The 24288-nt window shown below is 36.0% G+C and overlaps 1 protein-coding gene across 1 annotated transcript; it reads right to left on the reverse strand.

Moving 5' to 3' along the window:
- Positions 1–2313: 2313 nt before the first annotated feature.
- On the reverse strand, positions 2314–17635 carry LOC136847329 (BRO1 domain-containing protein BROX-like). The gene is given in 11 exon segments (XM_067118907.1): positions 2314–4812; positions 5955–6078; positions 6690–6861; positions 7371–7449; positions 7452–7520; positions 9499–9580; positions 10163–10338; positions 11304–11482; positions 13289–13384; positions 13637–13843; positions 17445–17635. Coding segments are annotated over 10 exon segments (1266 nt in total). The 5' UTR covers positions 17546–17635; the 3' UTR covers positions 2314–4812; positions 5955–5973.
- Between the last annotated feature and the right edge of the window lie 6653 nt (positions 17636–24288).

Consider the following 24288-nt stretch of genomic DNA (forward strand, 5'->3'; position numbering starts at 1 on the left):
TAAAAGATCGAATTTCTAAATTTCCCCATGAGATAATTTTCATTATTAGTTGTAGAATAAGTGGTAAAAATTTCAAGAAAATCCCTTCAATCATAAGATGGAAACAGTCATTTACTTTATAATGGGGCATTATGGCATCGGCGCTCCCCTTCACAGACAGACATAATCATACAGCATTACACTACTTTGCCCAAATCAATCAAAATAAATTACCCTAAAATAAGAGTACATACACATACAAAGGACTGATTTTCTCCCATGCAGACACTGCTTCATCAACATAAAATATATATATATATTTAAATTTAAATAACAGAGGCATAAATCAGCTATTACCAACAGCACCAAATACAAACTGCACATTATGCTTTCACAGCCTAAAATACTTTTAGTTCTGGCCAACTTAATTGAATCATGATAAGACTGACGCAAATATAAAAGCATAATATGCACCAAGAGTACATTACTAAAATTTAAAAGTATGCATAACTTCAACCCAACATGTGGAAGTACAATATACTGTAAAAGTTTATATTTGTAAAATATTACAGAATGTATCAGAAAAAATACTGTATATAATTGCATATCACATAATTTCCCGAGGCCTAGGTTTTAGTTTAATTTCAGTGGGTCACATCATACATGAAGTATTCTGTGTGTGGTGTGTGTGTAGACAGGGGCATGTACCCCACAGCATAAAAAGCTAGCCTAGGCTATACTGTCATTTGCATATGTTAATTTAAGCCTTCAGTATATATACAGTATACATATATGTATGTATATACATATATACATATACAGTATATATATATATATATATATATATACATATATATATGTATATGTATATATTACTTCGATAAACAACACATTTATGCATTAGGAAATCAATAATGAGAAAAATTACCAATGAACAATAAACACTGTAGAAATATGGTCCTATGTATATTATTTCAACAACATAACAGCAGCTCGTGAATGTTGCCAGTAACAGTTTTTGGTCATTTAGGTTTTGTAATTCAAAAAGATTTTTGTGATTTCTTATTGAATTTTAATTATATTATAAAGGCATTTTACTTCTTGCAATAACCATTTAAAAAAATTTTGTTCTGTACAAAATGCTGAGGAATAATATTCTCAATGGATGGCATTAAAAAAACAAATTTTTAAACAAGTGTTGTAGTTTCAAATACCCACATAACCACTCTCATCTAAATGCAGCCCCTAAAATCTAGATTCAAAATTTGCACATTTTAAATCCTGTTCTCTTTAATTTTTCCTTTTGCTTTTACCAATACCAAAGAGTTTAGCAGCCTACACACAGTTTGTTTCTTTAGCTGCAACTTCAATTTTCCTCTGAACTTCTTGATTCTCTTTTTCCCCATTGCGGTGAAAAAAGAGTGAACATTTACTATACCTTACAATTAGAAGTTACAATCAAATATCAAATCTAACAAGCAAACAAGTGTTATATAATTTTTAATGACCAAAATAGCTTATGTGGGGAGAAAAAGAGCTGTGTAACTATTTCATTGTTATTTAGTTGCTACTTTTATAATAATGACAGTTGCTTCTTTTAAAACTAAACACAGTGGTACATGGCCTCTTTATATTTTTAATTTGGTTCTGGCAACTTTAAATAAGCAGAACATTTGGTAACCTTATCCTCTATTGAACACACACAATACACTCTATGTATACCAAAGGCATCTTTATGAGGCAGTATTTCAAAGGTCACTCGATAAGCGAGATAAAATGATATGCAAGTAAATACAGTACGTTGAAGAAAACAGAGTAAAAAGCTTTATCTTTGAAGAAAACAAGAAGCAGTAATAAATATAATGCTCTTCACTATGTAATAGTAAAATATCATTTCCTTTCAGCTGTCAAATCCATATTCTCAATATTTTCAAAGGATAGTCAAATGCTAACAACCTGCAACATACAATCTGAGTGTATTCTCTTTTGAGAGAATTTTGCACTGACTAGCATCAAAACACAATTTCATTCTGTTCTTGACTAAAACAAAATCAGTATTAATAATATAATCTTGACACACCCCAATTCTTTATATTTTTTTTCACTTCAACCTTTCAACTACTCAACATTGTATCTGTCCCCTGTGAGGTGTTCTGTCTACTGTATTATTTGTGAATCCTTTATTATCTTCTCCACAACATATCCCTGCTAAAAACTGACTTCTATGGTACTTTTCATAGGACTTTGTGGGACACCTTACAAGATGTTCCCTTCGACTTCCCCATGGAAAGTTACTGTTCAGAATATGAAACTCAGGTCTGATAACATCCCTTGTTGGTGACATAGTTCGGTTTAATGTCTTGGATGGATATAAAATTTATACATTTCAGCACCTCTCTCTGGTCTGCATAATTTTGGTTTTAGAATATCTGATCTATACAGCATGCATTCCATCGTAGGAAGCTGTTTTGTTGTGACCTACACAAAGACAATGGGTTCTTTTATAAAAAAAAATTACTTAAATTTATCATGCCTCCTTCCTATAGTGTACAATCCTTAGCGCTTCCTGTTATGAAATATAGAGAGCAAATATCTCATAGAGATTATTATATTACACAGCTTAACCTGAAGGCTGGGTTGTGTGTAGTTCTTATCTCATTGACAACTTGAGAATTTCATATTGACAACTTGAGAAGAATTTCATAGGAATCATTTGCATATTAGTCTGCCAGTGAAAGTTTTTATCCAATTCTAAATAATAGTAGCAGATTTTGCTCCTGTAAAAATGACAGCTCTAATCTTGCTGACTTTCATAACCAAACAAGTTTGAAGCTTTGTTCCCTTCCTATTTCTTCATTCTATGGATTTAATTATTTTTTCAGATCACAAATATGGCTTCCATTAGGAAAGGTCTCCTGGATGCCCTATTTTCTATTTGTCTATTTAGTAATCTAACTGAAGGGCTTATGGCAATCATTCTTCATCACCACTGACATTACACATATGCAGTGGTGTTTTGGCCGATCTTCCCACTCCTTGCTGTCGTTTGCATTTTATTTCTGTCAACTTTACATCAATGCTTGAAAATGGCACATCTGCTTCTTCCACAATGACAAAGTGCTCCAAAGGCTCTGTTCTTTCACACAGCTTGCTCCTCGTCCTCAATAATCCTAAATTCTTCTTCATTTTGCATTTTTTCTTACCTTCCACCCTTATTTTTGACAAACTCAAAACGGCTGTCTTCCTTTTACAAAAGTTTAATCTTCACACACCATCTACTGGTATCCAACCATAGTCATATTCAGTGCCACTCTTTCTTTAAATCTTCAGCTGAAAACCCTTAAGGGTAGTCAACATACTATATAAACCCAAAAGGGTTCAACGGGAAATCAAGCTGCAGAGAGTGACAAGTTATAGTAAAAAGTGACAAATAACACTGGCCATTTTTTACTTTTCATATTCTGGTCAATAACATAAAACTCCTGAATCAAATTATCATTTTTTCGGCCATAAGGTAAGTTACCTCTCTTCCCTAATTGTGAAATACAGTATAATTAAATCAGTTCTGTTTAATTCACAAGTTTCATCAGAACTTGATCAGATATATTACAACTCCAAGATGACATCTTCCACTTCTATGTCAATACCTGTATAAGTGTTATCTGGGATATCATTACATTATGTTTCTTTTCTTTTATATCAAAATTTTAATTTCATGAACCATGTCATTTGTTGCTGCAGTAAAAGACCACTCTCCCTCCCTCTTTGACAGTTGTTCTGTTTTTCATGAATTTCATGAAGCCCGAGTTAAAATAACAGATTTTGGTCGACTGTCCAGAAAGACTTTCCTGTGCTACTATTCGACCATATTTCTCTGGCCACTACCATAACTACAGTAATATATAAGTGGCAAAATAGTGACCCATAAAAGTTCAAGACGAAGTGTAATTTCTTGACATGAAGAATTCTCAACAGTTACAGTACTTTATGAATTCTTAATGGTTACAGTACAGAGAATAAAACCTAAGATGCATATCACAAATAGATTTCATTGCATGTATACGAAATCTCGTAGCAGTATAGACTCCTGTCTTACCTAGCCTCTGTACTGCCATTCAACTGTACTAAGTGTGAAACTACGGCTGCTTTACAAACCTAATTTTGATAGTTAAAGGATAAAATCTTCAAGTTTACAGGAAGGTTAGCCTATGAAAATAAAATTCGATGACTTATTTGGTGAAGCTGCACCGACAATAATGTAATTAAATTACTGTTGCATCTGCAGTAAAATATATTAACAAAATTACTATAATATGCCTCCTTAAAAGATTTCTATATATTGCATATATGCGATTATAAAGTTTTAAATAAAAACCAACAGTTGAAATCACTGTTTTATCCTACTGACCTACCACGGGACACAAAAGACGATGCGCAAAGTGTCACTTCAAAAACCTTGTCTCTGACTTATACAATCTGTTATATATATAAGCTACATAAAGTATACGATATATCTGTAACGCATTGTCACATAATGCATCCTTAAATGTTCAGTTGTATGAACAAATACAGGTACAAATGATCACATGACTCATCTCTCTACCTATGTGCTATTTTACTTGAGACATATCTGTCTGCAATTTTTGAATAATTGACATCTGAATTTGCATTTCATAAAAGTAACTGATGCTTGAGCATGTGATACTTACATTCACCACTAACAAAGAGAGTAGTTATATTAATGTCACAAATAAGTGGATACAGCACATTGCATATTATCACTGATATCAGGTGAGATGTCTTCATGTTTCAGTCTCATCATGTCACCGGTACCTGAAAGGAAAGTTATTATATATATTCAACTGAAAATACTGTCCAACATATTGTATGATATGAAATAAGGAAATAAGTACTGTACTGTAGCGTATTAGTTTAAGGACTAGTAGTTAAAACCAACTCAACTGCCAATTACCCCCAAGATATACAAATGTTTTGGTAACTATGATGCTTCTACATATCATAAACTTTTAATTTGCAAATCAGAGTTCACAATCAATATCTTGTCACTAAATAAAATGAACTTATGAAAAAGTTATACAGAACCATCTCAAATTATAAGACTTTTGTACTTATCATCTGCATTATTATGATTTTGCTGAGCTACCATTCAGAGGTGATGCATATTTTAATAACTTTAGAACAGTAGATCAAATGTAAAGTATGGTTTAGCTAATAAACACTATGTGGAATTACTGTTAACTGTAAAGGCTATGTATGTGATTGATTCTCATTCATAACATACAAATTAGAGTAATTTTTCTGTATAATTTAAAGGCTGAAAATTAGTATTCATGTGACGAAATGTTTGTTCAAATCTATTTTCTTTTCAAAAAGACATACATCTGGAGAAAGAAATAACCTTCTCGTTTTTATTATACATTTGTTCTTAATTTTGTCATATGATACAATCACTGTTGCATTCAAGTCTACTTCCCATTCATGGTGCAACTCTTGTGATTTGGAGAGAAGAGAAAACCTATTTCTGTTTTTTTAAATTTGAAGATAAAAGAGATAGCTTCCTATTTTTCCTTAAGTATTTAGTAGTAGTAAAATATATACTGACAAAGCTTCATAACTTCAACTACAAAGCCAGCTTCTTGCCAGAACAAATTAATGTTAGCCCTTGGCTCTTACAAAAATAATGGGATCAAGTCATACAATGCCATTTGCCAATAAAGGCCAAGCTAGAACAATGACCTATAAAAGCAACTCAGCTGGAGAATGTAGGGTCAAGTCAAAGTCTGACTGGTAGCAACCCATCTTGAGGTTGCTTGGCTAAATCCATCATATAAAATCCTAGAATACTGGCTTACACACCTATCTTAGATTTTTAATTCATAACTTCACCTAACTGCTTGATTCCCATCAAGCCTGAACATTAGGGCTAAATGATGCATAGATAAACCAAACATTACCTTGTAAATTGGAAATAAGCTACATCACACTACAGCCACTATCATTTTTGTGGTCTTTATTGGTCTGGTGAATATCTGCCTCCTTGACAGGTGGTAGATCCCCTTCAGCTTTCTGGGCAGCTTTCTGTTGAAAGAAATAAAAAAAATCTTAAGTACCTTTTGTTATTAATGTACACGGTTCTTCATTATCATTCAATAACCTGAGTTCTTAGCTTTTGTGAGTATTTTCCTGTTGCAACAGAGAGCCACAAACTTATCAATTTAGTCATTTTGCATCCTGAAAAGTATAATTCCCTGAACAAATGGGAAATTTTAGGAGTCTACCTTGATGGAAGAAGCCTTTACATTATAACATCCCAAACCTAAACAAATTGCAAGAATAGAGTTTTAGGGTGGCGTAGCATATGCTACAAACATTATTACATATCTGCATTTCACAGAAATCTGCACACACACACTGGACTATTAGTGCAAATAAGGGAAAGATTACTGTAGTCAAATCTTTTATGAGCAAGACACAAAGAGAATCCCATTAAAATATATAGGAAAGAAGTGAACATGACGAAAAAAAAAAAAATTAAGTTAAGTGGTGTGGTTTTGGTAGTAATTTTTTTTTTCTTTTATACAAAAATCAAATTCCAGCTATATCAGTGGACGTAATTTTCAAACTGCAAGAAAATGGAAGACCATGGAAATATATCTTAAAGGAAAAACGTCTCACAACAGAGTACTAACAGACTTAGAACTTGGATCTTCGGGATTATTCTTTGTCAGATCAAAAGCAGCATAGCTAACTGGTGACCAAAGAGGTGCAGCTGGAGGCAGGGTGTAGTCGTCAGGTGCAACCAGTCCGTAAGTAGCTCGTAATTCTAACTGTGGTGGGTCATAAGGAACTTTCTGATGATATCTGGAAGTACAAAAGCAAATGTTCGTTAAAACTATCTAACCTTAATGTCTTGCTACTACAAAACAATTTTATCCTGGAATAACCAAACTTTTTTACTGTATTAGTTTTTGTCTAAAAAAAATAAAGAATTAATAAACTATTCCTTTATTTTTGGTTGGTTTGTGAAAGCATACCCTTAGTGAATTCAAATGGCTTTCATAATTTTTTTTACTAGAATTAGGCACCAAACCAAGAGATGGGTATAGGAAGAATCCCCATTCCACCTGTAGACTTCTTAATTTTTTTTTTAGCAATGCTGAGTTCAGTTTTAACTGACAATCAGAGAGAGAGGGGAAGTAAAAACTTGATAGTTACTGGTTTGTACCTATGAAATATTTATAATTACTATTACTTTTTTGCATCTGTTTTATTCTCTCTTTCCCAAATAAGACTATATTCCTCAGACAAAATCCTCCAATTATACTCAAACATAAAACAGGCATTTTTATCCTGTAAACAATAAAACTTACATCATCCCATTTTCTCTTTCACATTTTTCAAGTGTTCTAGCAATTATAGGAGCCACACGTCGGAAGAACTGATGTCTTTCGGTTTTGCTTGTGTTCCAGGACCTTTGGTATGAGCATATTCCTTGCACAGTTCAGTAGCAGTCTCGTAACCTGGAATATAAAAATGATTTAGCATAATGGCAACCAGATACTGGCACCTAAAAGGTTTGCAAATCTGAGATTTTGCATAAGCACATAGGGAAAGTATTAAAAGTTTTTATCTTGTTTAATCTAGTCATGTTCAAAAGGAATGGTTGAGGTTAAATGCCTATTTGAACTTTGACCTCTTGGGCATGACCATGACTTCATTTCACACTGGCTTTGTTAGTAGAGTATGGATGCTTATCATGAAGTCTCTATCTCATTTAGTTCAAAAGTCATGGCCAAAGTTAAGTTCTCAGTTCACTTTAACCTTAAATCTTGGATCCACAATTTAAAGTATGATATAAGCTTATACATTATGAGGCTTGTAACCTTTTACCTTTAGTGATATTAAAATCAGAAGACAAAAAATTTTTAACTAAGCATATGGACAGAAATAAATATAGGTGGACAAAGCTTGATTAATAAACAACCCTTAGGGTGAAAAAAATAACTACAGCACAGCCCAACCTCTTAAATCCGATGCTCCATGACCTGGCAACTCCCATTATCTGGGACTTTTTTTGAATCAGCCACCATTAGCTCTTGAGCAGCTATAAGGTCGACGCCACACTTCATTTTAGTTTTTGGATTTTTTCAGATTTCGGAACTGAAGCTTGCTCCATAAATACACAAGCACAGTTTATTTCCAACGATAACATTCTATGAAACTCAAAAATATACAGCATACAAAAGAAGCATAATTTGTGTACTGTCATGAGATCATTAGAATTTCGTCCAAAAACATGATTTCATATATATCGTGTATAGTGCAAGGTGTATTTTCAGTCGATTACACTAGGCTCAGCTTTCTATGCACGTCCCAGTTTCAGAAGGTACCAATGATACTGCATGTTACATCTGAGTTAGCTTTCAACTAATAAATAGGCCCAGAAGCAAAAGTTCATTAGGTTAAATGTGCCTCTTCATAAATTAAATCAGGTTTAATAACAGCTACTTACTACTACATGCAACACTCAGTCATAAACAACAGCAAGTACTGACATAAACCGTGGAATCGAGAAACAGCCATTTGCCAACGTCAGTTACCGTAACTAACACAAGTTTATTACGGGTTGCTTTAGCTGTCGATTTGCTAAAAATTTGCTAATTTTCAATGGTGACTTCCATAAATAAAAATAAACCCTTTATTTATCCCTCACCTAACGGAAAGGCAGCATCCGATACTGGCAAAATCACCCCTTTACGTCCTTTAATTTATTGCATTTATAAATAAAGTTGAATTTTTAAAACCAGGTCTTATAATTTATGAAAAAAACAAATCTCTGAAATGCATTACATTTAGTAACTAAATGGCTGTGGTGATGTTGGTAGAATGCAATCAGCCAATGATTTTAAGAATGTAAACATTACAAGAATGTAAATGGCACCTGATTGCTGTGTTCATAAATTATATGACAATAATGCATGAAGTATAATTGCATACAATACATAAAACAAGTCTTATTAAAATTATCATATTCTTAATACTACTGTATTACTTGAACTTTGCAAATGGATACTGTATCTGTCGGTGTGCAGGTTTAAAGAAGCAAAAGAAGCAGATTTTTTAGGTTTTTGCTGAAAAGAAAACCTGAAAGTCTTAAGTGCTGGAAAACATTAAAAGGTGCCATGAGATCAGAATTCCACAGTGAGCTTATAAAGTGGTTAAGGCTCAGACACAGCGAAGGTGTAAACATTTCCAGGAGATACTTTGTTCTATTTTTGATACCATAGTAATATATATTTGGAATGAGCTGGGAAGACTTTGTTTACAAATCAGTATTTTTAGGGGTGGTTTCTGTGGTCCAGCAGTGGCCTGGGCCCAAGGGTGCCAGTTTTAAGAGGTTGGATTGTATTTACAACCCAAAATACCGCACATTCTTTAGTTGCCCATGAAGTGAGACCACTTGTAGACTAATATCAAGTAATACAGTTACAAACTTACATTTCTTAGCTTCCTGAAGAGACCGGATTGCTTCTCCACATTTATCTTGGTTCAGCATGTTCACACCTGCATAGTTGTATGCCTGAAATGAAAGTTTAGCTGCAGATACAACTCCAAGATCTTGACAACTAAGAGATTGCAAATGGGGAGTATTTCATATCTTATTTAAATTTCCATCTTCTGATAGCTGATTCACAGATGTTACATGATAGTGTAATTTGCCTAGTGACAGCCATTCCTCTTTATAATTCATGGAAAAGTAGTTAACCTCATAGCTAATCAACTCTACTATATTCATTCAGAAATATAGTCTAAATTTCATATAATCTGAATGAAACTTTAAAATACTACTTGAAATGTTGAAGTTAAAACAGCAGCAACATACCTTAACCCACTAAAATAACATAAAAGTAAGATTTTCAAATTAAACATCTGCGTTACATACACGGCACAGGACATTTGTCAAAAAATTGTTAAAACCTTTAATTTCACAAAACGCCAAACTTCTAAAACCGACTTTCAGTTAATGAACATACAAGCACAGCTTCTTTTCACCAATTCTTGTTCCACAGTTTACTTTAAGAAACCTTTTCAGAGACCCCCATAAGACAAACAAGGGGACTTGGGTCTCATTCACAGCATAATAATGATCTTCAAAACTCACATAGGTTGCATACAGAGCTGCCTTCAAGCGCAGGTAATTTCTCCAGTGACCAAATCGCTTTTCCTCAAGGGAAGCAACAGAGTCAGCAGCCGTGGTGAATAACTTTGATGTTTCGTTTGAGAGGGCAGATATCAATCCAGCGTTGTGTTTCAACTCAATTGCTCGAGCAATTGTAACTGAAAACAGTGGAAACATATATACTTGAATGTTACTACAACTGCATCATTTATTAACAGCAAATAGTGAAAATGTGGCAATCATATGCTCACTGGGTTAGAAGGGCAGTAGCAGGAACACTAACGGTTCATTTCTCATTTATAAGATGAAATATTTTACTTCTTTGATTTACACTTCATTAGGCAACTCTTTTACTTTCAATTTAACTGATATAACCTAACATTATCTGTGTTCATTTACTCTATACTAAAAGTACAATCATGCAAGCTATATACAAGCAGTCCCCAAGTTACAACTGAGATCTGTTCCTAAGGCTTGCTGTAGGTCAAAATTTGGCATAAGTCGGAACAATAAGTAATTGGCAGCGTAACGTGGGGTTTTCGGGTTTATGTTGGAACTGCATACTGTCAGGTTGGTGTAACACCAGGTTTTTAAGTTTATATTGGAACTGCTGTAACGTCAGGTTTTAGTTCATATCGGAACCGCTGTAACGTCGGGTTTTCAGTGTTATGTTGGAACCGGATTTTTTTATGAATATTTTTGAATTGCGTCGAAAGGTTGAAACAGCGTAGGTCGAGACCATCGTAAACCAGAGACTGCCTGTACCCCATCAGTAAGATCATAATTTGTAGCAATTCCTCAAGGTGAGTATCACTTACAATATGCCTGTAAATGGCACAATGTAGACAGTATTAATGGTTTTTTTTGTAGTAATGCCTTCAGTCCCAGCTGTATTGCTTCCTGTCAAGTAATTTTCATTCATTCCCTTTGGTCTTTCCTCACTTGGCTATCTAGCTTCTATAACTATACCTTACTCCATTTTTAATTATCATTTAATATTAAATCACTTTTGAAGTTATAAGAGTCTGATGCTCAATGGGCTTGTTTCACTAATTACCATCTATACAATCTACTAAATAATACAACATAAAAGTGATAAAAGAACAAGACTCGAACTCATTACCTTCCTGGGCTTCTGCAGTTGACTGATTGAGATAAGCAGTGTGCACTCTAGGATCAGAATCACTCCCAGAGGTTGGGGATTCCAGCAATTTATCGACCCATTCATCCTGAGCATACTTCAATAAACCAGCACCTCTGCGCAGGCTTCGATGTACTATCTTTGCTTCGTCCATACTTACACTACAAAACAAAGAAGTCTTTAGCCACCATAATCTAACATCTTTAAAAGAATACAACTTCATAAGAAATGTTCCTAATGTAGTACCATGCCAAGAATCTTTTACTCGAAAGTTTCAATGGTTAAAAATTCTTGAAGTTGCCATAAAATTTTTCTAATTTTTTGCAGAACAATCCTTCCATCAGTACAATAGAAATTTTCATTACCAAGTTCTGATGAAACCGACTGTACCATAAGGAATTTTTATCAATTTGCACATGACTCTCAGAATTAAAGTAAACAGCTCCACAAATCTTTTGTTTATTAAAAAGTAGTTCTATGAGACCACACCATGTCGTATTTTGGGGCTCACACCACAGGGGTCACCCTAAGATTCTGCTTTTCAATAAAATCTGAAAATTGGGGCATGCAAAAAGCAGCACAGTTGGGGTCCAAGGGTCAATGCAGAATGTAATTTTATATCCTTTTATTACTATTTGAGTGACAAGAAGAGACAGGATAAGGAATGACTTCATAAGAGGGACGGTGAAAGTTACAGAAATATCAAAGAAGCTGCAACAGAGACGATTACAATGGTTTGGACATGTTATGAGAAGAGAGGAGGATTCTGTATGTAAAAGAACCATGAATATGGAAGTGCCTGGAACAAGGAGGAGAGGTAGACCAAGAATGAGATGGAGAGACACAATTAACAGGGACATGCAGGAGAAGACCGTGAGTGAGGTAATGCTGCATGATCGCAGAAGATGGAGAAGAATAATAATAAACAGCGACCCCATATAAAGATGGGAAAAGCTGAAGATAAAGAAGAAGACTATTTGAGTAAAATAAAAGAAAGAACCACAAGACTGAAGGGTAAAAATGAGATAAATTCTTACTGCAATAACTGTTAAGTGTTATCACTGAAATCTTATTGTTTTCGAACCACAAGACTGAAGGGTAAAAATGAGATCAATTCTTACTGCAATAACTGTTAAGTGTTATCACTGAAATCTTATTGTTTTCCAACCAATCTGATGGCACTGCTTACTAAATTTCTCTCTCTTTCCTGCCAATGATCACGGTATACAAGGCCTAAATAGTGGTTGATGCTTCAATTCATGTCTATGGGAAAAAATAATAATTATGAAAGCATGATCTAGAGTTGATTAAAAAGGTATGAACATTTTCCTTTCCACTGCATTACAGGAATAATCTTCCACCTATCTGCATTCTTCAGTTCATACATTCACACAGTACTCCACTTTACCATAAGGTTACTCATTCAGTTTGCTGCACTTGCCAAGGCTTTAGTAGTCCCCACAAATAACGAAATATCTGCATACATCTTAGAGTGCTCATACCTTTTGGCATGATTTGATTTTCTATACTCACTTTTCTTATCAAATTCTTGGAAGCTACACTATTTTTTCACACATTTAAGTGCACCATATACAGTGCTGTGAAATAATGGACAACATAATGAAAACTATCTTGGAGTGTCAGTGATGAATAAGGCAAGCTATAGGCAAGTCATAGTGCTGTAATTTTTTCAATACCAACAAGACTAATTGAGGTGAAGACTGAAAATGAAGTCTGAACTTCCCCTTCCCAAATTTTGATCTGCGTTTTCCAGTTTATTGTTCACAGCTTATAATGGGCTGAGCAAACAAACTGACTAATATGACGTCACTTTCAGATCCCTAACAGAAAAGCATTGGTAACTTCAAAACAGACATTTTAAGCAAAATAATTCAGCAAGCAGAGTATTACCATGATAAAAGTACTGATGCACCAGATATTAAAGGAAACAAACATACAATACTTACTCTTCTTGCGCAGCAATTTTGGAAGCATGTTTCATGTACCAAAAGGCTGCATTCTGAAGAACTGATACTAGCTCAAACACTGCATCATAGTGTGACCTGAAGATGAAATGAATAAAAGAGAACGAACTTCTGCAGTTAAACATGAATCATGACCATTTGCTGCTGAAAGTTAGTGAAAAAATATCCAACCTGACTTTCAGTACTGTACTACCAACATTGTACATTCCCAAGGTTATGGGTCAAAATGGTCACGTAATTTGTATCATTACACAACCTAATCAATGTTTCTGCAAATTAAATTTGAGTATAAACATACAAAACGAACACTTTATTTTGGGTAAAACTCACTCTGGGGTATTTCCCAACATGGAGTGTGTCCATCGAAATCTTATTGCATGCCGGATCTTACTCCAACCCGAGTGCTCTCCTTCGGGAGCTTCGATTGTCCCTCGCAAGAGAGACAGGTAAAGCGTGAGTGCTGGCTCCACAACGTCAATCTCGTGGTTAGCATCTGGTATCAGTTCTAGCAGTCTGGCTCTAGCTTGCTTCAGATCACTGCCAAAAAAGGAATTGAGGAAACAATTACTTATAAATAAAAAATAAAGAATAAGATACTGGTGCATTTGTGGAAAAATAGGTATTCTGTATACAAGTATACTCTGCACATAGAGTGTTTAAATTCACACAGTCTTGACAATGATATGGAACAAACAAACTTATTTTATAAGTTCTCCCAACTTGCATTTCCTAAAGAAAATTGTACAGTTGGACACAGCCTGAACTGACGAGGTTTGGCTAAGGGCTGATACTAGCACAATAAATACTGAGCTCTACACATACTAATAAGCCTAATTGTATTTTGTCACTTGGTCAGTCAGTCCTAATTGTGCATCTGATCTGAAATAGTAGTGTTACCTTTTAGTCAGGGGTCCTGTACTTTACTGGGTGACGGGGATACTCCCAAAAATGCAACAAAACAGGAGGATCTAAGGTTATTACCTTCTATGTGTAGAAAGAGCCTTAAGGCCATGCATTTACATGAAGATCTTAAAAAAAATCAAAATCCTCATATGAGAACAAGAGGCAAGACTAACACAAAATGAGAAAGTTGCATAGTTATATATATAACAAATAACATTAATTACAAAACCAAGACCTTTCACTGGAAGTTGGGAAACAGTCCTTTTCTGAGACATATGTTACAGTGATCGTGTGACAATGGCTCAATATAGCGGCAAAACTAAAAACAGTTCGCAGTATGTTTTAAGGGGTTTATTCATGCAGAAGACTTTAAAAACTATTTTCTTCTGGTAACATAGAAGAAAACTATGCTTAATTATTATATACATATTTGAATACCATTATCTGCAATAATCCAGTTTTTTTTGTGCCTTAAACCCCCTTGAACAACAACTGTTTTGTATGTTCTTATTTTCGTTTTGTATCTTCTATTGTCTGATATTGTTTCTTAATAGAAGCCCAACCCACACAAGCACCAATGCATCTACTGTAAATGGACAAAATGGGATGGAATTCTGCATTTTACATTTATGTCAATGAGCAATTTATAGCTACTTCTTCATACTAGGAATCTCCCAAAGTTTCTTTTATAGAGTCCATTAATTTTATCAGAGATGCTCCAAAACTACTGTGCTCTGCAACTTACATAGAGATGTTTACTGCCTGAGCAATACTTGTGTCTAGGGTATCCATACCTGGAACAATAATGACATAATAAAGGGCAAGACAGCAAGTCATGATTCTAGGGAGATGTGTAGCACATAATCCCACAATGCAGCAAAGTACAGTGACACTAATACCAGATAACTAATACAACACCAGTAATAATAACATTGAGGATAATGCTCCTATAAAATAAAAGCAATGAATTCATTATCTGTAAAAGTGAAGACTACAACTGCACCCCTCTAGTCCGGTAATTACAAGTTTACGAGCAAAATGGGTGCAGCGAATAGTACCAGCCCCTCAGGGATGAATGTCAACACACAAATAAAACAGAAAATAGCATAAACATAAACAAAAGACAAACTTAAACAAAAACATAAACAAAAGGTGGTCAATATCCCAGTCAGCAGCTGGCAGACTGTGATATTGGTTTTACGACTTTCTTAAAAAAATTATGGCCTGAGCTTTGAGCAGACTGATGGCAGTAACAGTTCCATATGTTTAAATGCTGATATTTTCATCAGAAAACTTTATTATAAATAGCTACAACGCCCTCTTAAATTTTGCAAAGCAATGTTAATGTGTTGGTATTCCAATCAGCTTGCAAACACTTGTACTATTCAGCATCAGCATGTAGTATTGTGGTGGTGTGCTGTATACTTTAAATTGACCTTGAAAGTGTATTTCAATAAAATTTTAAATTTGCTATTTCAAAACCTTTAAAAATTATTAATAGCCTGATCAAGATGGCGGGGGCTTCTTTCCTAAAATCATATTTACTTCACACTTTCAGTAATTTCTGTCCTTGCCTGTATCAATGTGTTTAAGGGTCACATTGACATCATAAAATTTTGTCTCTAACACTTTGTCACATATGATTATCTGTCGAAAATGTAGGCCTAACATTTTGATCTTACTGGAGTTAGTTTGAAAATAGGTTTTTTCAAGTCTGTCAACCATGACAGCGTGACATAACAATGCTTTGTCTAGCAATGAATGGCATGCAAGTTTTCATATTATCCCCAAAGGTATGAAACAACTTAAGACTGTAAGAGAGGCCTATTTTAGAGTCTGTGTGGCAATAACAAGCTTTGTTAATGACACCTTTCCCCAAAGGTAAGAAACAACCTAAGAAATTTGGCAATGGGAAGACACCTTTCAGATTTGTCAAAATCACTTTCCAAACAATTATATGAAGCAAAGAATAGAATACAATAGAATATACAATTTAGGCTGAAGGCCAAGCGCTGGGACTTGTGAGGTCATTCAGCGCTGGAAGGAAAATTGGGAGTAAAAGTTACAAAGGTGTAACAGGAGAAAAACCTCGCAGCTGCACTATGAAATAATTGTTATAAGAGGGTAGAAATTAAGATGGAAGAAAGAATATGACAGGAGGTACAGTAAAAGTTATGAAAGGGGTTGCAGCTAAGGGCCGAAGAGATGCTGCAAAGAACCTTAAGTAATGCCTACAGTGCACCGTGTGTGAGATGCACTGATGGCACTAGCCCCTAAGGGGATTAGAAGCACAGACCTTGGCTAGGCCTACTTCAAGATTTAGCCTGGTGGTTTTAATCTTAAACATTCACACATTCAACATTATATTCATTAAAAACACATGAAAAAACACTAAAAAATCTAAATTCATCAGTGTTTCCAACAGCCATACTTGCCAATAGGTTTATGCCTAGTAAACATTTATAAGCCTACGATGAAGCTAAACTGGTAAAAGTTCGTTTCCAGTTTGAATTCCAAATCCAAATGAGGGCTAGCACTAAACAGTGATTCATCTACACTGATTTGCCATGTTTAGTAGTAGCCCTTGAGGTCAAATATATTTTGCCATTTAGTAGTAGCCCCTGGGGGATCAAATGTCCCTTCAAATGTCCCTAAGCGCATTTTGCAAAATTGAAACTTAGAAAAAATCCTCAATCATTTACATGTATTTTATTTGTTATTCTAATAAATATTAGTTTGTGAGAATTATGTCGTTTCACTTTTTTATGAAGATTCGAAAGATATAATAAAAAATCGAGTAAGCTAGGGATGTTCGGACCGAAAACGAAAATTATCCGCTGGGCCTATTGAAAGCTCCCTGGGATGACCTAATCTGGCAAAAAACCACAATCCGTCATCACCTTGCATAAACCACTGGTCCAAATAATCATATATGAAAAAGGAGACAGATAAATTTAACCTAATAATAGACTCGGGCCTAGCCTAGCCTAGGCCTGGTAAACATCTACAGTCCTAGCCTAAGGTGCCAATCGGTGGACTGGCCAACATTTTGCTACTCTGGCTATAAATCTCAATCAGTTATCAACATCCATAAACCATGGTTCAAAATAATCGTATCTGAAATTAAAGATATAAATTCAACGAGAAAACAAGCTCGGGCCAAGGCTGCGACTTGACAGGTCCAACATAGGGGCTGATTCCAAAGGGCTTCGTGCTGGACCCATGTCTCACTCACCTGCATATCTTCAAGGCCTGGCTGTCCGACGCCACCAGTTTCAGGTCGAACTTGACCTCCGACGTGGCCTTCAGGGGGTTCCTGTGAAACCAGTGGGCCATGATTGACGATTGACAGACGATCGCTGGGTGATTGACTTCCTACGAAGTTTGGGAAGACTGCATTTCTCAATCACAACACAATTGTTGCCAGATGCGGATAGTCTCCCTTTGCTCTTTTATAGTTCTATTCTTTATTAAATGGTAGTTAAATTGTTATAGTATTCGTAAAATTATGTTATAGTATTTTTTAAATTATACTGTTTGTTATTTAGATTTATCTGAACTTAGTTATATTTTCAGTAAATAAATTTTTCGTATTTAGTAAACTTTCTACTCCAGGTAAAAATCGTCTCACTCTGCTATTATATAGTTCTAATCTCTAAAAAAAATATTGGCTAAAATTGTTATAAGATTCATAAAATTTTATCATTTGTTACTTAGCATGATCTAAATGCAATTATATTTTCGGTTAATGGAATCTTTCTCATCTAATAAGCATTCTATGAGGTTATGTGGACGTTACGAGAAGTTCCTCTATATTATTTTATCATTCTGAACTATAAAACAGTAGCTAAAAGTGTTATAGTTCTTGTAAAATTATTTTTATTCTTATTTATCGTGATCTAAATCTAGTTTTTCTTTCAATACATAAAATATTTCGCATTTAATAAGCATTCCACGAAGATTTATGGACATTACAAGTTGGCAATACTGACATTGCTCACTACTACGTGACGTAAGTTCATCCATTATCATAATTATAATCGCGATTTCTTTTCGTTTACTTTCCTCTTGCTTGAAAACTTAGTGCCCTCATAACTTCTTATACTTAGGAGCTATTTATTTAAGATTTTAATGATTTTCTCTCGCTATAAAACGTCATAACATAAGCTAGGGCTGATAGGTGGAGCATATTCTAAGCACTGCATCATTCAAGCACTTCATGGGTACAGTAGGACAACATGCATTCATTACCAAAGATTAATGTATTATTTATTAAAGATTTTAAGACTTTACGAAATATTCGAATTTATTATATTGGAATGATCCTGTCAAGGTACAGTGCGACAATAAAACTCCTCTTAAGTTTCACAGAAACTGGCGTAAGTTTTATCAGCTTGGTTGATATTGCATAATAGCCTATCCTTTTACTACCCAGTGAGTCATTCTTATAGTATGTATATTTATGTCAGGTATTGTTAAAGTTACACATACTCAGCAGTGAATTTACGTGTGTTTTGCCTGTAAGAAAAACTGTGTACATGTATTTTGCTGTTACACCCACTCGAGGAGCCAAGGATGTAGGCCACCTGCCCCCTCCGAACCCCTTCCCAATTGATAGGTCAATAGACAATAGCCTTTTTTCTATTTTTATCTATCTAATTTTTTTTTTTTTTTTTGCAAAATCGATGACACGTTAAGCCAAAACGAATGATATTAATTGTAAGACATAAAAAGAAATAAAAAATCTAATCAAATAATAATTCGACATTTTTCCTCCTTTGTCAGAGACCAACCTCTTCAAAATGACGTTTCAGACTGATTGAGGAGAGTGTCACTTTGGCGCCAACGAGAGGCTTCAATGTTAAGAGGTTTTAGTTGCAATGAGAACTTACTTGGGTTTGTTTCCTTCTTGTGTCACTTGTCTTTGAATCTTTAAATTGATTTTGTAGACTTTGGTTTGTTTATAATTTGTATAGGCCTAAGTCGTTTGGTGTGAGATTAGGTTGAAGTCTTGGCAGTTGTACAGAGTTTCACAGTAAAATGAGTCAATTTGCGTCAATATGAAGATCAAAGAGTAATGTATTCCTTATCTGTCAAGTTCCTTATATATTTTTTTAAAATTCGTAATCGAGAAATAATGAAGCGGATAGGGGTTTTTTTTATTATTCCTTAGAGTAATTGAGATAAATAATCTTATCCGCTTCATTATTTCTCAAAATTACAAGGAACAAATGTATTGGAATTTTAATTGCTACCAGTCACTCATAATCACTCGACGATTTCAAGAGATACAAACAAATTGCTCTCCTCTTCTTACATTTATTCTGTGGAAATCGGTAATTCTCGCTTTGCGCAGTTCATTGATTGTTTCTCTCTTTCTGCTGCCGTTCTTTGTAATTCGCCTCCTGCTTCTGTTTCTCCTGCATTTATAACCCTTCTTCTTTTCAGAGAAAAGGAGGTCTGTCCATTATTTATGGTTACTCCCATTCTTCTTCCTTTCTTTTTCATTTGCACTAAAAATTTTATTTAAACATTTTTGAAACACTACCAAAAATTACCAAAATTTACATGCTGCTCTCGTAGCAATTGTCCGTGCCAGCAGAAATTTGGCTGTCTAACAACAAACAAAAAAGGCGACTAACGAATAACGGAAAAAAGAGTGCTAAAAATCGCCTGCTATTCAAAAGAAACGAAGCAAACGAGATTTGGACAATATAAAAAGAAAGATGAGAAATTCAAACTGATTCAGACATAAGTACCATCTCTGCCTAGTGATTTTTGCAGTCACATGTCAGTCAGATATAATTTTTAAACAGTCAGAAAAATTAAAGAGAATATAGAATTCTATAATTTTCGAGTAAAGGTCATGAAAGACTGACAGAATTTCTTGAATATCGATTTTAACCATCCCCTACTGAACACAGGAGAGAGTTAAGTCTGGAGTTCTGTACCGCGAAGCCAGGAAAGTTTCTTTCTAGATGCGAGACCATCATCACTTGAAATGAAGACATATAAGTCCTGCATAAGTCTAGGGGAGGTGTTCACAGAGAAATGGCATAATTATAATTTTAAAGCAGCGTTTAAAAGTTCTTGAAGGAAGATTTAGCTGTAGTACGCGTCTGTACTTTCCCTTTCAGTATGTGCCAATTTTCCCAGGGGCAAAAGACCTTGCTGGCATAAGACCTGCTTGATTAACAAATGTGCCAAGTGGCACAAATGTGCCAAGTGGCACATGTTTCACTTTCAATATGTTGGTGGTATTTTGTGTGCCCGTAAAAATTACAATATAAAATCTGATGCTATATGAATGTTATAAAAACTGCTAGCTAGAAACGAAGATTTGTGAAAGAAATATGAAAAGAAACAAATACTGATCAAAAGAACCGGTCCAGCACAGAGTCTTCCTCTCCCCTCCCAGCCCGAGAGCCCAGCCGAAGTGGGTTTCTTTTAAGAGAAAGGGCTTTGACAATGTTTGTAATTAAAAGGGACAGGATAACGTTAACAACCTCCTTCCTGTAGTAGTAGCAGAAGTCTCTGTGGCGAGTTCCTCTGATGCTCTTCTTCAGACGGCTTAATTGATACTTCCTCTCGGTCTACAAATGAGGAGGCCAATCTAGATGGCCCAAGTGGCTGGTGCACATTTGTACGCAGTTACGCTTAGAAGTCATGCAAGTACCCACTGAAATGTTATATACGACTCTAAATTACAATATATATACTGAAATGACAAAGATTTATTTTAGTTCTATGAAATACAGTTTGCCGAGGTGAAGATACAAATAAGGAAATTGAACATAGAAGACCAGTAGACCAATGCTTTCATTAAGAAGCTTCGATTGGCTTTCCGGTTGAATACGGTAAGAATTATTATTATTATTATTATTATTATTATTATTATTATTATTATTATTATTATTATTATTATTATTATTACTTTCCCTGTAGGCCTAGGAGCATAGGGTACAGGCGAAGTTACCCTGACAGCAACCCACCGAAATCGTCTAGTTCCCATATACATAATTCATCACTGAGATCAAACGAGACACAATAAAGTTTTACGAACGAGAGAAAGAGAGCATGTGCTGGCATAAGGCCAAAGTATCTCGAAAGCCCTACTCCCACCCAGACTTGCTACAAGTTCCCCGATAATCCCTCTATTTTATATAAAAGTTCTTGGAAAGCTTTCGTTAGATTAAGGTGAGGATTATGAGTAGGGCAAGTGTGAATGATTTTGGGTCTGTTAGCAAAGGTGTGTATGAAGAGATTTGCGCCTGAACAAGTTTTTAAATGGAGTGGAAACTGAGGAGTACTACACATGCTTAGCATTAACGGAAAAGCAGCTAAGCACTGAAAAGCAGCAAAGTAGAAATACTGCTAGATACCAGCGTTCATTTACGTGTCCCCATCAGCTTCGACCCTCAACAGGTGAACAACAGCTAAGGGGTATATATCACTGCTCAGGTCAACAGAGGCAATTACAAGTTTGAAGGATATGCATTATAGCGTTCCTTCTTCATTATGTGACTGAGGGAGCGTGAAAGTTCGTGTTCTACGAGAGAGAGAGAGAGAGAGAGAGAGAGAGAGAGAGAGCTGGCTCGCCATAGTCACCGTAGCCAGAGAAAGAGAGAGAGAGTGAGAGAGAGGCGTAACGGTGCGGGGGCTAGGAACAATAGACACATCAAAACCGAGGTTAGGCACAACCCCACTTCACGCATAATATGACTTCGACGGACGGCCATGCAAAGAATGCGAATGAGAGGAGACTCCGAGGGGCATAATACGGTGCTTCTCTACCTGTGAGGTGAGTAATGAAAGCTCGCCTTACCGGTTTTGAAGAGCCTCCTCTTAGAAGGTCGTAGAAGTCACCTCTCTCTCTCTCTCTCTCTCTCTCTCTCTCTCTCTCTCTCTCTCTCTCTCTCTCTCTCTCTCTCTCTCTCTCCTGTCACTTTCTGGCTAAATATTTTCTGAGGAGAATTTGTGAGATTACAAGATAGCCTATCCATCGCCAACGAAGAGAGAGAGAGAGAGAGAGAGAGAGAGAGAGAGAGAGAGAGAGAGAGAGAGAGAGAGCAGTGGCGAATGGAGCGCCTTAGGCAATGCTGGGCATTGCAATTGGGGAAGCCTATTTGCTTATGCAGCCAGTTCTCCGTACTGATATTCATGACTGCGTTGTTTATGAGGACCATGCGTATCTTCTACAGTGATTTCGTTTGGATGAGGGGCCTTTCCCTTAGCGCCCTTCCCTTCAGGGGGTGGATCCTTACCCTAAGTGAATTACTGATTGCCCCTAGACCTAGAACCCTTAGTGGCATAAAGCCAGCTCAATCAGTCAACGCAAAACAAGCAGTATTGGCGGCAAAAATGAGGAGCCATCTTGTTACCAAAGACGAGTACTTTTCCTGACGCTAACAAGTGGGGAGAAAGTTTGTCCATTACTTTCTGGACCCGACTGACAGCAATACAGATGACATCAACATCTGGAAGTGTCATTAATATGTGTTGACAGAGTTAAAGAACTTTCTTTTTAAGAGCTGGTCTAGACCTACAGTATGGCATTTAGACTATCGGGTTGGTATGGTCAAAGCTATGGACGACTAGAGGTAATTTTTTTTTGCCACAGCACTCGAGATGAATTAGATAAATAATATTTATGTAAATAAATAGCAATAAATTTATCCATCAGCTAGATGCAAAGAGAAAGACCTGTTTTGACCTAGTACAATCTCCTACAAAACGTACAGTATATAGGTCTATTCATTTCAACAACAACGTCCATTTTGTGGTAATCTGTAGGGCTTAGGGATTTTTATTTTTGTTAAATTCATAAATATTTACAGAGATTAATACTGTTTATAGACTTTACGGATAAAAAAAGAACATTTACAGAGCGATACAGGTGGTGACCCGGACACCTAGACCGACCAAGACAAGTCACCTTAGGCTCAACTCCAAGGAGCAGTCCAAAAGTGGGTCTCCTGGGTGCAGTCTTGCCACTGAGAACCCAATCTAGTGGGCATCATCGTACCCAGCGGCAGATGAAGTGGCATTCCAGCTGGGATTATCCAAAGCTTTCCATCTGTGATGTAAAACAGGTTTAAAAGTTCTACGCGAGAAAGAGAAGTTCATTTTTAAGCAAACAACATACTGTCGAAATTAATGGTCGTTAAATCAGTTTGCAAATATAATTTAAACCAATGCTAAGAATCTACGCATGAAACAACAGGAATTAATTAGAGGAATTATTTAAAACACCTGCTTGTTAATTGGTTGTAGCAGTCTATGCTGATGACACATGGGGTTCGTCCACTTAACTTGCTTTATGCAATAATATATAAAATGGTTAATTTTTAAAGTTTCTGCACAAGAAGCTCCATCCACGATCCAGCTAAAGTATGAACGCTGTATAGTTTGTTCCTACAGTACCATTCATTGTATAAGAGGCAGTATTATTACATATAAAGTAAAACTATAGACATAAAAGTATTGAATAGAAAGGTCATACCGTATTAGTAGTACCCAGTAAATAATTCGCAAATATAGTTATGGCAACAACCTCTCCATTAACCGTTCGACGTGCCGGTGGTATTCAGCACGAGTCGCCGTGCATGACACGTCCATACGGCGTAAACAAAAGAAGAAGGCGAATGTGCTGAATATTCCCGAAGATAATTCGAATTACGTCGCCCATGAGGGCATCGTATGTATGGCAGCGGCGGCGGCGGTGCCCGCATGATTTCGCGTGTGACCCCTTGCGTTATCGTATCTCCGGCAGGCGGCGGCGGAGGAGGAGGTGAAGGAGAGAGAGAGAGAGAAAGGCGGGGGGAAGGGTATAACCTACGATAATTTGAGTTATGTCGCCCATGAGGGCATTATATGTATGGCAGCGGCGGCGGCGGCGGTGCCCGCATGATTTCGCGTGTGACCCCTTGCGTTATCGTATCTCCGGCAGGCGGCGGAGTACGAGGGAGAGAGAGAGAGAGGGTGAGGAGGAGAGAGAGAGAGAGAGAGAGAGAGAGAGGGTGGGGGGGGGAGGTGGGTGGTGTGAGAAGCGCGCGAACAGGTTGTTGTTAGCGAAGGTC

This window comes from Macrobrachium rosenbergii, chromosome 16, assembly GCF_040412425.1.
Source record: "Macrobrachium rosenbergii isolate ZJJX-2024 chromosome 16, ASM4041242v1, whole genome shotgun sequence".
NCBI lineage: Eukaryota > Metazoa > Arthropoda > Malacostraca > Decapoda > Palaemonidae > Macrobrachium > Macrobrachium rosenbergii.